The sequence below is a fragment of the Eleutherodactylus coqui genome, chromosome 8 (assembly GCF_035609145.1).
Source record: "Eleutherodactylus coqui strain aEleCoq1 chromosome 8, aEleCoq1.hap1, whole genome shotgun sequence".
NCBI classification, from domain to species: domain Eukaryota; kingdom Metazoa; phylum Chordata; class Amphibia; order Anura; family Eleutherodactylidae; genus Eleutherodactylus; species Eleutherodactylus coqui.
Window position 1 is genome coordinate 96,766,486 of NC_089844.1, and position 13,207 is coordinate 96,779,692.

General features: G+C 39.9%; 1 protein-coding gene across 1 annotated transcript in view; it reads left to right on the plus strand.

The window, feature by feature from the left end:
- The window catches only part of ADAM23 (ADAM metallopeptidase domain 23), a 175,961-nt gene that overhangs the window by 116,576 nt on the left and 46,178 nt on the right, over nucleotides 1-13,207 (plus strand). The window contains exons 11-16 of the mRNA XM_066577434.1: nucleotides 5,467-5,633; nucleotides 5,952-6,036; nucleotides 7,918-8,014; nucleotides 9,284-9,332; nucleotides 11,824-11,923; nucleotides 12,353-12,424. Coding sequence (XP_066433531.1) covers nucleotides 5,467-5,633; nucleotides 5,952-6,036; nucleotides 7,918-8,014; nucleotides 9,284-9,332; nucleotides 11,824-11,923; nucleotides 12,353-12,424 — 570 coding nt within the window. The remainder of the gene's footprint in view (nucleotides 1-5,466; nucleotides 5,634-5,951; nucleotides 6,037-7,917; nucleotides 8,015-9,283; nucleotides 9,333-11,823; nucleotides 11,924-12,352; nucleotides 12,425-13,207) is intronic.

Here is a 13,207-nt window from a genome sequence, read left to right on the forward strand (position 1 = left end):
CTCACTCGAGTAATTGTCCTTAGCGAGTATGCTCGCTCATCTCTAGTCACGGCACATGCCACCATCTCATTTGAAAATATTGACTTTGTTCCAAGATGGCTGCTTTCAAAATAGCCACCATATTAGATACCACCCATCTCAGATTTGCCCCCCTTCTCCTTAATATGCCACTCACAGGATGGCATTCCTAACCACCGTTTTCCATTTATTCAGGTGTCTCCATACCTTTGGACCACCCTGTACTATTGATTTATACCAAAAAGAACAGATGTTATGCCTCTCCACTTTCCAAAAGTGTCTAAAGAAAGAAGGTGGGTTCTGAGAGGAGTGGAGTTTTCACACAGATTTAAGAATTGTGGCTTTTTAAAAAAATCACAAACTTTGTCACAATCTTCCTCCAATAGCGTGGTGGTCTACAAAGTGACTCCACATCCCTAGACATAAATGGAGATGCAACACATTTATGAATATTGTGCAATATTTGATAAATTACCCGCATTTTGAACTGGAGTAGGGCAATAACGTATTTCAGAAAAGTGGTATCAAGAATTCTCTATGATAAATTTCCCCCAATATTTAGATGTCAATGAAGATAATTGTACTTCATGTACGTTTTGTACTACATATCTGTGTTTTTTAGAACCAAGTGAAGAACTGAAAAGCATTACATTGAATTGATGGAAAATAGTAAAGATTTCACTTGGTGCTCTAGTATTAATTGGGCATTCCGGTATTTTTTAATTTGCTTTATTGATGACCGACAGATCATCCATAGATGATCGATGTGGATTCTCTGCTTGGATTCCTAAAACTGCCGTCACTGCGGTCAGCACAGGAAGCAGAAAGCGCTGACCATAGTGCAGCTCCCCAGGTTGGTATTGAAGGCATTGAATTCCCATTCAATTCAACTGTAGCTGCACCTACAATACCAATTCAGGCCATTGTGTTATGGTCAGCGCATTCTGTATCCCATACTGACTACAGTTACCCTGGGAGTTAGCTGATTGGTGGGGATCCAAGTGGATCCACCGATTATCTATTGATGACCTGTCTTTCGTCAATGGAAAATTTTTTTAATAATCCCATAATACGCCTTTAAAGAAGCAGATGTGCAACGTTTAACCCTTTCCAATCCACTGTCTGACCTCTGAAGACATTATTATTTAGGGCTGTACAGCTCCGATGTTAGAAGACATCCGTCGGGGGTGTATATTGCCAGCCTTTCTGCTGTCGGAGCCTATCCAATGTGTCACCTCATGCAGTACTGGCTTTAGCCAGCATATAGCGCCATCGTATACCGGCAGAAAATGAGTAAGCCCCTTAGGAAAACGAGGATAGAAATTGGATTGGAAAGGGTTAAGGCTGTAGTATAAAATGAGTTTGGAATGAACGCTGCTGAGGAACTCAGAAGAATGCTTATACTGGGGGCTTCGAGTGCTTACAATGTATATTGAAATCATATTGAAAAGCCAAACACAACTTGAATTACCTGGCAGCTGGAAAGTTAGACATAAATCACTGCCTCCATCTTCTGCTAATTACCCTATCAGTTCATGTCTCATTATACATGCTGAGAAGAATTAAAACTCAGAAATTATAGCAATTGATGATACTGTGTCCATACTGACTCAATAAAGCAATAAACCCATCTGATTAAAGATGAATATTGACTTTTTCAGTCATCCATATGTTTATTAGAACAGGTTTAGGAAAGTACACAAGAGCCTTGTGCGGTGCAAAGAGCTTTGTGTGACGCAGAGTGTTAAAGCTCTCGCTCACGAACTTTAACAAAGGTTGCAGGTTCAATTCCCGCATGGTTCAGGTAGCCGGCTCAAGGTTTACACAGCCTTCAATCCTTCTAAGGTCGGTAAAATGAGTACCCAGCTTGCTGTGGGGTAAAGATGACTGGGGAAGGCAATGGCAAACCACCCAGCAAAAACAGTCTGCCAAGAAAACATCACAATGTGACGTCGCCCTAGCAGTCAGTCAGGACTCGGTGCTTGTATCAGGGGACTTTACCTTTACCTATGTGAGTACAGTAATAGGATTTTTGCTGGCTGATAGCATGTATTGTCCATACCATTGTTTGTTGTACCTGCTTCCACAGTCTTGATGTTTATGTACAGCTCAGTGCAAATGAGTGCCCAGGGTCATAAATTAAAGGGGTATTTTGGCTGTGAAGTGAATTTACAAAAATTCCAGATTAAAAAGGTGTCTACGCTATATTTATGTACAGCTGGTTATGGGTATAAATTGAGCATCCCTTACCTTCTTATCCTGTCCTTCATTACTAATGTTTCCCTGTGTCACTCTTTTCCAAGATTCCAAGATGGCCACTGATGTGCATCTTGAGACTCCATTTTACACAGTCTCCCACTCTAATGGTGTATGGAGCCACAGACACAAAATCCAAAGCAGAACCACAATTCAAACTTGAATGAAATCAAAAGTTATTAATTACCTGGCAACATTGCCTAACTGGAATATTCCTTTAAACTCTAATCTGGAGGTTTTCCTCTCCGCTTTTATTCACACCACCTCCTTGTTCCTAACTGCAACAAGTTATCTTTCCTTGCAGAATTGGACTGTATTATTGGATGATTATTATCCAGTGATGAGAGGTTTTCGACTCTTGATTAGTATATAAATTGATGTTCCCAGAGTATCACACCTTCTCTCCTTGTCTACTGGCTTGTCAATAATGTCTTCTTGATTGCTAATGTTCTTACTTTTTTCCTTTCAAGTCTTCACCACTTTGTTTTCTGATAACATGTTCAAATTCATAGCTAAAAACTATAGGTATTTTTCAGCCAAGTGAAAGGTCTAGCTTCACTTTCCTGCTGTCCATAGTGTTGTCTTTGCAAATACTAAATTTCAAGATAATCAATACATTGATTACAGCCACAGACATTAGTAAAGCCTAAGGTTGATCCAGAGGAAGAAAATAAAAAAATCTCAATGAGGTAGACTCCAACCAGGCAATCCCTAGATCAACAACCTAAATTAATTAGTGACTTTAACGTGTAATATTGTAATGCTCAAGAAAGGTGTCCAGACCCCTCTTAAACTCTTTTATAGAGACAGTTCCATAGTCTCACTGCTCTTACAGTAAAGAACCCCCTTCTATGTCGGTGTAGAAATCTGTGTAGGTCCAAATACATAGTCAAAATCACATTGTATAGTATACTTCCTAATGTATAAAACAGTATGTGACACCATAATAGTGGTTCTTTGAAAATACATAATCGGAATCCAAGCCCTAAAACAAGTGGAATGCCATGGACACAAATCTATTTATTCCTACTAGTTCTAGTTATGCTTTGAAAAAGTTTGTGTTGCTGCATTTCTGTTATTTCCAGAAGAACATCCGGTCCAACCTTCCTGCACTGAGCAGAGGATTGGACCAGATGACCCTGGAGGTCCCTTCCAACTCTACCATTCTATGATAATATCATAAAATAACACATTTCTATTTAACATGAAATGGAAATAGAGATCAAATGTGTCTACGTCACAGATGAGGGGAGCTCCGGTAATTATGCAATAGAATTAATTGTGGTTCTTGTTCCAAACTCATGCAACGTACGCACTGTGTGCTTGATAAGTTTTCATATTTGTATTGCACTCTTGTATTTCAAAGTAATCTAGAATGAGGGCTATTATGTGCAATTGACATTATCAAAGGCCATCGATGAAAGCTTCTGTGTTTATAACATCATGTGAGGCGTTTTAGTCTTTATATCCTACACTTTGATAGAACATCTTATCTTCAAGTTGCTCAGTTCACATCCACACATTTATAAAGTCAAACTGTTCACAAAGCAATTCAGTGTTTTATATTATATTTAGAGATGAGCGAACCTACTCGGCCACGCCCCTTTTTCGCCCGAGCACCGCGATTTTTGAGTACTTCCGTACTCGGGCGAAAAGATTTGGGGGGCGCCGTGGGTGAGTGGGGGGTTGCAGCGGGGAGTGGGGGGGAGAGGGAGAGAGAGGGCTCCCCCCTGTTCCCCGCTGCTACCCCCCGCGCCGCCACGCCTCCCCCCGCCCCCCGGCGCTCCCCGAATCTTTTCACCCGAGTACGGAAGTACTCGAAAATCGCAGTGCTCGATCAAGTAATTACTCGAAACGAGTATATTCGCTCATCTCTAATTATATTATATTCAGAGCCAGAATACATTATCCTAGCCGAAGCCTATCAGACGTTAGTAGATACTATGCCATGGAGAGTATTTCATGTCATTAGGGCCAAAGGAGCCCCACTAAGTATTAGCATATGTAAATAAATACTACTTTTGATTCCTGCCTAGGTGTCCAGTTACTTTTAGTAGGACATGGTACTGTGAATGCCAAATGTGGGATCATATATTGATAATTCTAATTATTTTTTTCTCATAAAGTTTGTTTTGAACTAGTTTATAAGATGTATTCTACAGAGTTAGATATTTTATGGAATCTTCAGGCGCACATTGAAAATTTGTAGGATGTCTAGTATTACAGAAAGATGTAATACTTAACTAAAATGACTTTATTTGGGGGGAAAGCATCTGTTATGAATAGAGACGAGCGAGCATACTCGCTAAGGCAAACTACTCAAGCGAGTAGTGCCTTATGCGAGTACCTGCCCGCTCGTCTCTAAAGATTCGTGGGCCGGCGGGGGAGAGCGGTGAGTTGCGGGAGTGAGCGGGGGGGAGAGAGTGAGAGAGAGATCTCTCCCCCATTCCTCCCCGCTCTCCCACGCCACTCCCCGCCCCCCACTGGCACCTGAATCTTTAGAGACGAGCGGGCAGGTACTCGAATAGGGCACTACTCGCTCGAGTAGTTTGCCTTAGCGAGTATGCTCGCTTATCTCTAGTTATGATCTGTCTACTTGGGATCTGTGTCAGGCTTCTACATATTTTATTTAATAGAATTATGCATCGTGTAACAATGAACAATTCTAGGTATCAATAGCAATGGAAAGCTGAGAGAAGATAACTCAAGGAAAGAAGAGAGCCTGCAGAAATACACACCAAAATGTTTCTGTCGATATTGGTTTCAGTGACAATTTGGTTCAATCAGTTGACTTCAGTAGATCCACTTTTGTCCGATTCTTGGCCTTTATAGAACAGAATGGCAAAGACGGACATTCTTTCCTGCAAAAAATGGAAACCTGACTGTAAACTTTACATTCAAGCACTGAGGTTTGTGAGTGGCTGCAGTAGTCTGTTATGTCTTGTCAACACGTTGACTGCAGCCTGTAAACATAAACCCGGTGGGCAGATTCGGGAGTGCAGCGCTGGACATGCAGGAAGTCAGGAGAGGGGAGCATAGTCTGTTTTATTATTTTCGGACATGGCCAGATGGGTTAAAAAATAATAACTCTAAAAAAACCTTTTAACGATAAGTGTAATTACCAGTATCTTTATCCCAGTGTAGAGTGTTGAAGGTTTACTGTTCCTGAACAGGTTCCTTCTATACCTGCAGATCTATAAAGAACAGCTGAACACACGTGTTGTTTTAGTCGCTGTGGAAACATGGACTGACAAGGACCGTATTACAATTGGTCCAGATCCAGTGAAGATGTTACATGACTTCTCCAAATATCGACAGAATAACATCAAACAGCATGCTGATGCTGTACACCTGCTGACGTATGTATCTAATTATCTGCTCAATACAGGCGGCTGTACCATAAGTGGCAGCCAGTATTCTGCTAATGGACCTGCAGAGTATGTATGTAAAGTAAGGGGCTCAGTATATCATCAGAACTCTCCAACAGTTAAAATTGTGGACTCCTGATAGAAGACTTTCCTATCATGGTATTCCTATTTGTGCAGTTTCCTATTATAATCTTTAAAGTGGTTTCTAAAGTGGATTTTTTTCTTACCTGCCCAAATCACTATTCGCTATTATTTGGATTAATGTCTTGGATCATTTCTAAAATGTGTATTTCTGGATTGCTTATAAAGGAATGGAACTTTCCACTATAAAAGAAGCAGTATGAGTTTCTTTGGAGGAATCTGTTCCACCTCTCGAGGCGTTGGAGTGAATGAGGTAATCTTTCACATTATGTAAAGTATTGCCATTTCATCATTTTCCTGATATTTCTGGGGTTTTAATGCATTTTATATCTATTTTGGAAACGTGTGAGGAATGTTTTAGGCTATATAGTTAAGTAGTTTAAATGGGTAAGGGGTTTAATTTCATTACAAGACCGCATACTCTTTGACTTAGACCATGATGTTACACTTTCCTTTATGGGACCTTTTATAAGGCATGTTAAATGCCTCCCACTAGCTCTTCCACCTCCTTTTCTGCATGATCCCTCCCTCTTCCATTCTCAGAGGAGTTGCTCGGGACCAAAATGTGTTATTAATTAAATTATTGAATTGACCATTATCTGTTTTGTAATATACTTATCATCAAAAAGACATCCCATCTCAACGATCCACACGATGGTTGACGTGCCTGTGCTGTTAAAAATCCCAAACGTATGCTGACGTCATGTACACAACCTAGGAGCCTTCAAAGCTTAGGATGTATGTGTACAGTACATTAGAAACTGCATCTCTGGCAAAAAACTGTGCATGAGCCGACGTTCTCCTCAAGCACCTGCACAGTTTGTCGCCAGTGATGCAGCTGTTGGTGTACAAGTACACATTGAGCTATGAAGGCTCCTGGGTTGTGTTTGTGACATCAGCAGAAGTTTAGGATTTTTTTACAGTGTGGACACGTGAGCATCACATGGGTTAGAAAGAAAGTACATTTAATGGTAAGTACACTCTTTGTTTATAAAATTATCAAGCGCCTACAAGGAGTTGTCATTTTGCTGCAAAACTTGGCATGCAGTTACATCTCAGGCAGATATGCAAAAAATTAGAGTTGTAGCATGATTGGATGAACGCTCTTGCCACCTGAGGCTACTTGTGTGAAGAGGATCTCTTTTTCCTGGGCCAGTCTAACCAGACTATTAGGAGGTGTTGGGACCAGTGGATGTGTGAGGGCACTTATATCAACATTACAATCGCACATATCAGGTCTCATTCCATTCTGACAACTCCTTGTAGGTGCTTGATTTTTTTGACAATGAGTGTATATAACAAAAATGTTACTGGTCACTGTAATAGTTTAATTAACAGCACATGCTGGTTTTAGGCAACCCCTTTAAGTTCTAAGCTCCCCTCACTGGTTTACTATTTGAGTTATTGCCACCCAAACAGCTCTGACCTGTTGAGGCATGGACGCCACAAGATCTCTCAAAGTGTCCTATGGTATCTCACATCAAGACGTTGGCAGCAGAAAGTTTAAGTACTGGAAGGTGTGAGGTCCAGTCTCCATGGAGCAAACTTGTTTTTCCAACACATTCCACAAGTGCTCCATCAGATTGAGTTCTGAGGAGTCTGGAGGTCAAGTCAACACTTTGAGCTCTTTATTATGTTCCTCATTCCATTCTTCAACAATATTTTTAGTGTGGCAGGGCATATTATTCTACTAAAAGGCCACTGCGACATCACATTTACAGGTTACCGTTTACGGACGCCACAAGCTGCAGCAGCCAAAGACAGAGCTCTGTCATTGGCTACAACAGCCTGTGATGTCCTTTTAACAGCCAGGCCTGCAGCCTGTAAGTGGATTATGGGAGCAAGGAATGAGCGGCGGAGCAGGACCCAGCAAGGAGAGGTGAGTATATGACTATTTTTTGTTTTAGGGCAGGGGGAGTTTTGGTCTGCATTAAAAAAAGATCTCGTACAACCCCTTTAACTGTTTAGGAATTTAGTGGTAGAATACTGATGATATACTTGAACAATCAAAAAGTGCCTATGTATTATAAAGCCACATTTAATATATGAATAACAGATCAGGACCTGAATACCTGAATATCATTCATAACAAGCAATTCTGCAATATATTAATTGCTATATGTTTGTTTCACAGTATGGATTTTTGATGGCAATGGCCGAGCAGCTGGCTCAAAGTTTAGCTCAGAACCTTGGTATACAATGGGAACCAGCCTCCAGAAAAATGAAGCCAAGTAGGTATCACTATGATGACAAGGACTCTACATATAGTTTATTTTGATCTTAAAGAAATCTATTTGAAAATAATCTTTATAGGTAGCCTGTCCTGTCTTATGAGCCCAATAAACCTAGTTAATGGGCTCATAGGACAGAGGCCATTGAGTCCGGGTGGGGTACGGTTATACTCACCTGCCTCACTGTTCCAACTTTGTCAGCCTGCAAATTCGCGAGTAGTTCTACTGAATGGATTTCTTCAACACATGCCCTATCCTCCCATTATATCACAAGGAGTCTCAAGTTTATAGGCTGACAGTTCTGGAACAGGAAGGCAGGTGTGCATAACAATGCCACCCTCAGAATTGGTGTCCTCAGTCCTATGCGCTAGTTTATGGGGCTCATAGGATCTGACAGGTTCCCTTCGACTTTTATTATAATGATTATTACTCTTTTATACTAATTTCTCTTTCTAATTGTTACATAGTGTAAACGTGTGTAGAGATTCACTAAAACATTGCACATAATTTATTTGTATTTATTACCATGATGTGTTCTTCAAGACAACCCAAATATTATCACTGGTTATACTATCTTTGTTGGACCAACTCTTCCTACCCAGAGTAGACCAGTGTAAATACCTGCTGATAATATAAGAAACAGGCAGTACCAGTCTTAGGTTAGATGGCACCCTGTGTAGTGCTTCCCTGTCATAAGAAAAAAACAATAAATATACTGTACTGATAGGCAGTCTGTCTGTATTGCACCTGTGTAGAAAGCAGCACAGTAGCAGCATACCCACACCATAACAGCTTAGTGAATAAATACAGCATCAGAACCAAGCTCATAACATAAATACAGCACCTGAACTCGGCTCATTACATAAATACAATAGCAGAACCAACTTCATAACATAAATGCAATAGCAAAACTAAGTCATTGTATTGCGGTGGGACAAAAGAGCACCTTGCAACATCAGAGGAGTAGAGATAGAACCAGGAGGAGGGGAACTCATTTAGCTCTGTAAGATGCTGAAGGAAGGAGGTTAACTGGCCAAGGAGACCTAAGGTGGGCAGTCAACCCAGCCTACATATTCTCTGTTGCCACCCCCATCCCCCCTCAACAAGCTGGGGGCCGACGCACTGTGCAACCACACAGATTGCATGTAAGGCCGGCCATTGAAATAGATAGGTGCATTCACAGGAGTAATACTGTCAGAGAATACACAATGATGGGTTTTATGTCCTTACAATTCAGTATTCTAATCGTTATCAATTTTCTTTCAGAAGAATGTGACTGTACAGAGAACTTTGGTGGATGCATAATGGAGGAAACTGGGTATGTATAGTAATTCTAGAACCTGCCAAATATCTTGTATTAATTGTTTTAAACATCAGAGTATAGTCATGTGGGGTGTACTTTTCTAAGTGGACTTTACCACATTTCCTCTGCAAAATCCTCAAAGAGTCCATGGCAAAATCCACATATATTACAGACCAAAGCAGGAGTGTTCTGCCTTCTTTTATCTGGTTGTATCCACAGATGAGAAAGTTGGTCAGCCCTCCTAGAATGTGCACCCAGTCACTAGTAATTGGTTTTAATTCCTACATGTGGATTTGTCATGGGTTTTGCTGCGGATTTGCCACGAAATTCATCCTATGCATTGAAAAGGGCGAATTCAGGTGTGAAAATCCGCAGCAAAATTAACATGCCATTGATTTAAAATCATGTCAATTTAGTGGTGGATTCCAGACTAATCACTGTGGCAGAAACGTTCTTTTGACTTTTGTAACAAATTCTTCACCGAAAAGAACTTTACTGATATCTAAAAAATAACTTTTATTAAATACTTCTAAAAAAGCTTATGTGTAAAATTAAAAGAAGTCATGCGACTCTACCCGCAAGAATATTGGGGATGTGCTGGCACCCACTCATAGAAGAAAATAATATTTCAAAATAATAGCGATCACCATCAATCGCTTATATGTCCATCCGCAAAGCAAAGAGTAGGGATATACCAGATGATCATATATCCAAGCTCACTGCTCTTATGAAGCTCTTTCAAAGAACAAAGAGCCTTTTATGGAGCATCCTATTTTATCTTATATCTTATATCCGCAATTGCCGGAGCTTTATTTAAACATACATCACATCGACGCGTTTCTTTTAGTGCAAAATATGGTCACGAATTCATCAGGATGGGTACTAGTGGTTCATATGGGTATAAACAACCCACTGAATTACTGGTTTTATACAATTTCTGCTCCAACCCTCAAAAGAGGGATCTTATTTACACTGATATTGTCTTGGATAGAAAACCGCATTGACAATAGTCATATAGGAGTGTTATTGACTCAGGATGATCAAGAATCAATCACTCAAAGAGGTAAGTTCAGATGTGTGCTCCTGCCCTCATTTACGGGGCGGGCTAGATGGTAAAATCTGTATTGATGAAAACAGATTTTGATGATATTGATAGTCTGCTATTGCTAATCAGTTAAATTGGAGACACATATACTCAGGTTAGCATTAGTGAGACAAGCTGTGTAAACCATTAAGACTGAATGATACTAAGTCAAAAATTAGACATGTGTGCCCTCTGCATAGGGGCTTGAGCTTGTCCTGCTAACTATCTAATTTTGTAGTTGTGGGCTCTGATAGTCTCTTTTGGTTCTAATTTACCTATTGCTATATCAAATTCCAGTGACTATATACTCGTGGGATATGAGCATAGACCAGTGCTATTTGACTTAGTATCATTCAGTCTTAATGGTTTACACAGCTTGTCTCACTAATGCTAACCTGAGTATATGTGTCTCCAATTTAACTGATTAGCAATAGCAGACTATCAATATCATCAAAATCTGTTTTCATCAATACAGATTTTACCATCTAGCCCGCCCCGTAAATGAGGGCAGGAGCACACATCTGAACTTACCTCTTTGAGTGATTGATTCTTGATCATCCTGAGTCAATAACACTCCTATATGACTATTGTCAATGCGGTTTTCTATCCAAGACAATATCAGTGTAAACAAGCCCCCTCTTTTGAGGGTTGGAGCAGAAATTGTATAAAACCAGTAATTCAGTGGGTTGTTTAAACCCATATGAACCACTAGTACCCATCCTGATGAATTAGTGACCATATTTTGCACTAAAAGAAACGCGTCGATGTGATGTATGTTTAAATAAAGCTCCGGCAATTGCGGATATAAGATATAAGATAAAATAGGATGCTCCATAAAAGGCTCTTTGTTCTTTGAAAGAGCTTCATAAGAGCAGTGAGCTTGGATATATGATCATCTGGTATATCCCTACTCTTTGCTTTGCGGATGGACATATAAGCGATTGATGGTGATCGCTATTATTTTGAAATATTATTTTCTTCTATGAGTGGGTGCCAGCACATCCCCAATATTCTTGCTGGTGGAGTCGCATGACTTCTTTTAATTTTACACATAAGCTTTTTTAGAAGGATTTAATAAAAGTTATTTTTTAGATATCAGTAAAGTTCTTTTCGGTGAAGTAGTGGTGGATTCCACGTCTATTTTTTGTGCATGTGAATATTTGTTAAAACCTCCCCCACTTTGCTGCTATTATTACAGATTCATTGCGGAATATCCGCAGCTTATTCTGTATTCCTGTGTGGCCGCACCTTTAAAATATTGACAGCTACCAGAATGTTTTAAGGAAGCAAACAAATAAAAAAGCAACTTTGTTGTCTGGAATTTATTTCCCAGAACTACTGAAAATAATTTTATAAAACAATATTGTAGAATGATTTTCTTTTCTTATAGATATGTTTTTATTTATTTCTTTTTCCATCTAGTGTATACCATTCTCGAAGATTTTCTAAGTGCAGCATTGCTGAGTTCAAAGAATTCCTTTCCCGTGGAGGAGGATTATGTCTTTTTAATAGACCAACAAAGGTACAGTGAGACTATCAATGTAGCTTGTTTGCCCCAAAAACTAACATTATTGATGTCCTTGATCTATCAACTCCTTTATGTCATTTATATATAGAGGTTACAGTTCTCCCCTATGAAGTTCCACAATGTAAATCGATGGACCACTATAGAATACACTTACATCATGGTTATGGAGAACTGCTTACAATGTAGCTCCTATTTTAGCAATACATCTGCTATTTGTCCATTAGGCCTCTTGGAAAGTTGTAGTTTGTAAAATCGTTCCTTTTTTTAATGGAGGGCAAGCCGAACTTTTGCTTCAGGCTCCATGAGCATTTAGCTATGTCCCTGAATACAGGCAAATCAATAACCAACCTTCACGCTGGAATTGTCCTCTAGTATGTTTTTGTGAGTAACTATTCAAAATGCAACTTTTTCTGTGTTTTTTAGCTATTTGAAGTGACAGAATGTGGCAATGGTTATGTGGAGCCAGGAGAAGAGTGTGACTGTGGTTCACGATCAGTAAGTCATCCGCAATGTAGTTCAAAGAAATCATTCATTTCTATTTCCATTTACTCCATTTATAATATATGTTTAATGTTAAAAAGGTAAAAAAAAATTCTGCTAAGACTATATGTAAATAATCCACCTTCTATAAATTTGTGCACAGTGAAACTGAAGTAAAAAATCCACTATTTTTAACGGTGTCTTCTGCATCCAGATGTTTTCTGCACGGAGCGCCCGGCTGTTATACAGCCGAGCGCTCCATGCCAGGTATGGAGAACAGAGCTGGACCGCTCTGTTCTTCATACTCAGCCTGTGATCAAGGAGCGGGATACAGCTTAAACAATAGTATCAGCTGTATCCCGCTGTGAATCCCTAATAAGGCTCATCGATGTCTTTCAGCACACTGAAAGACAACAAGGAGCGACGGCTTAACCAAAACTGCACAATTTAAGTGCAGTTCCACACAACGATTATCGCTCAAAAGATGGCTTTTGAGAGAATTTTGAGTGATAATCGTTGTGTCTAAATGGGCCTTAAGACTCTTATGATTTCACTGATTTGTATGTGCAGCTCCACATGTTCTGAAGGTCGTAATCTTTGAAGGTTAGTCTGTGTAATAGGAACAGGAGCTCTTCATTAAAGGGGTTTTCCAGGCAGCGCCCACCGGGATACACTGGGATTGAAGTGGAAGCCGCTGCCCTGACCTCTGTGTAGAGGTCAATGCTTGTAATTGCAAGTGCAGCTTTCATTGAAATCAATGGGAGCTGCCCCTCCAATTACGAGTGTCAGCTACTACAC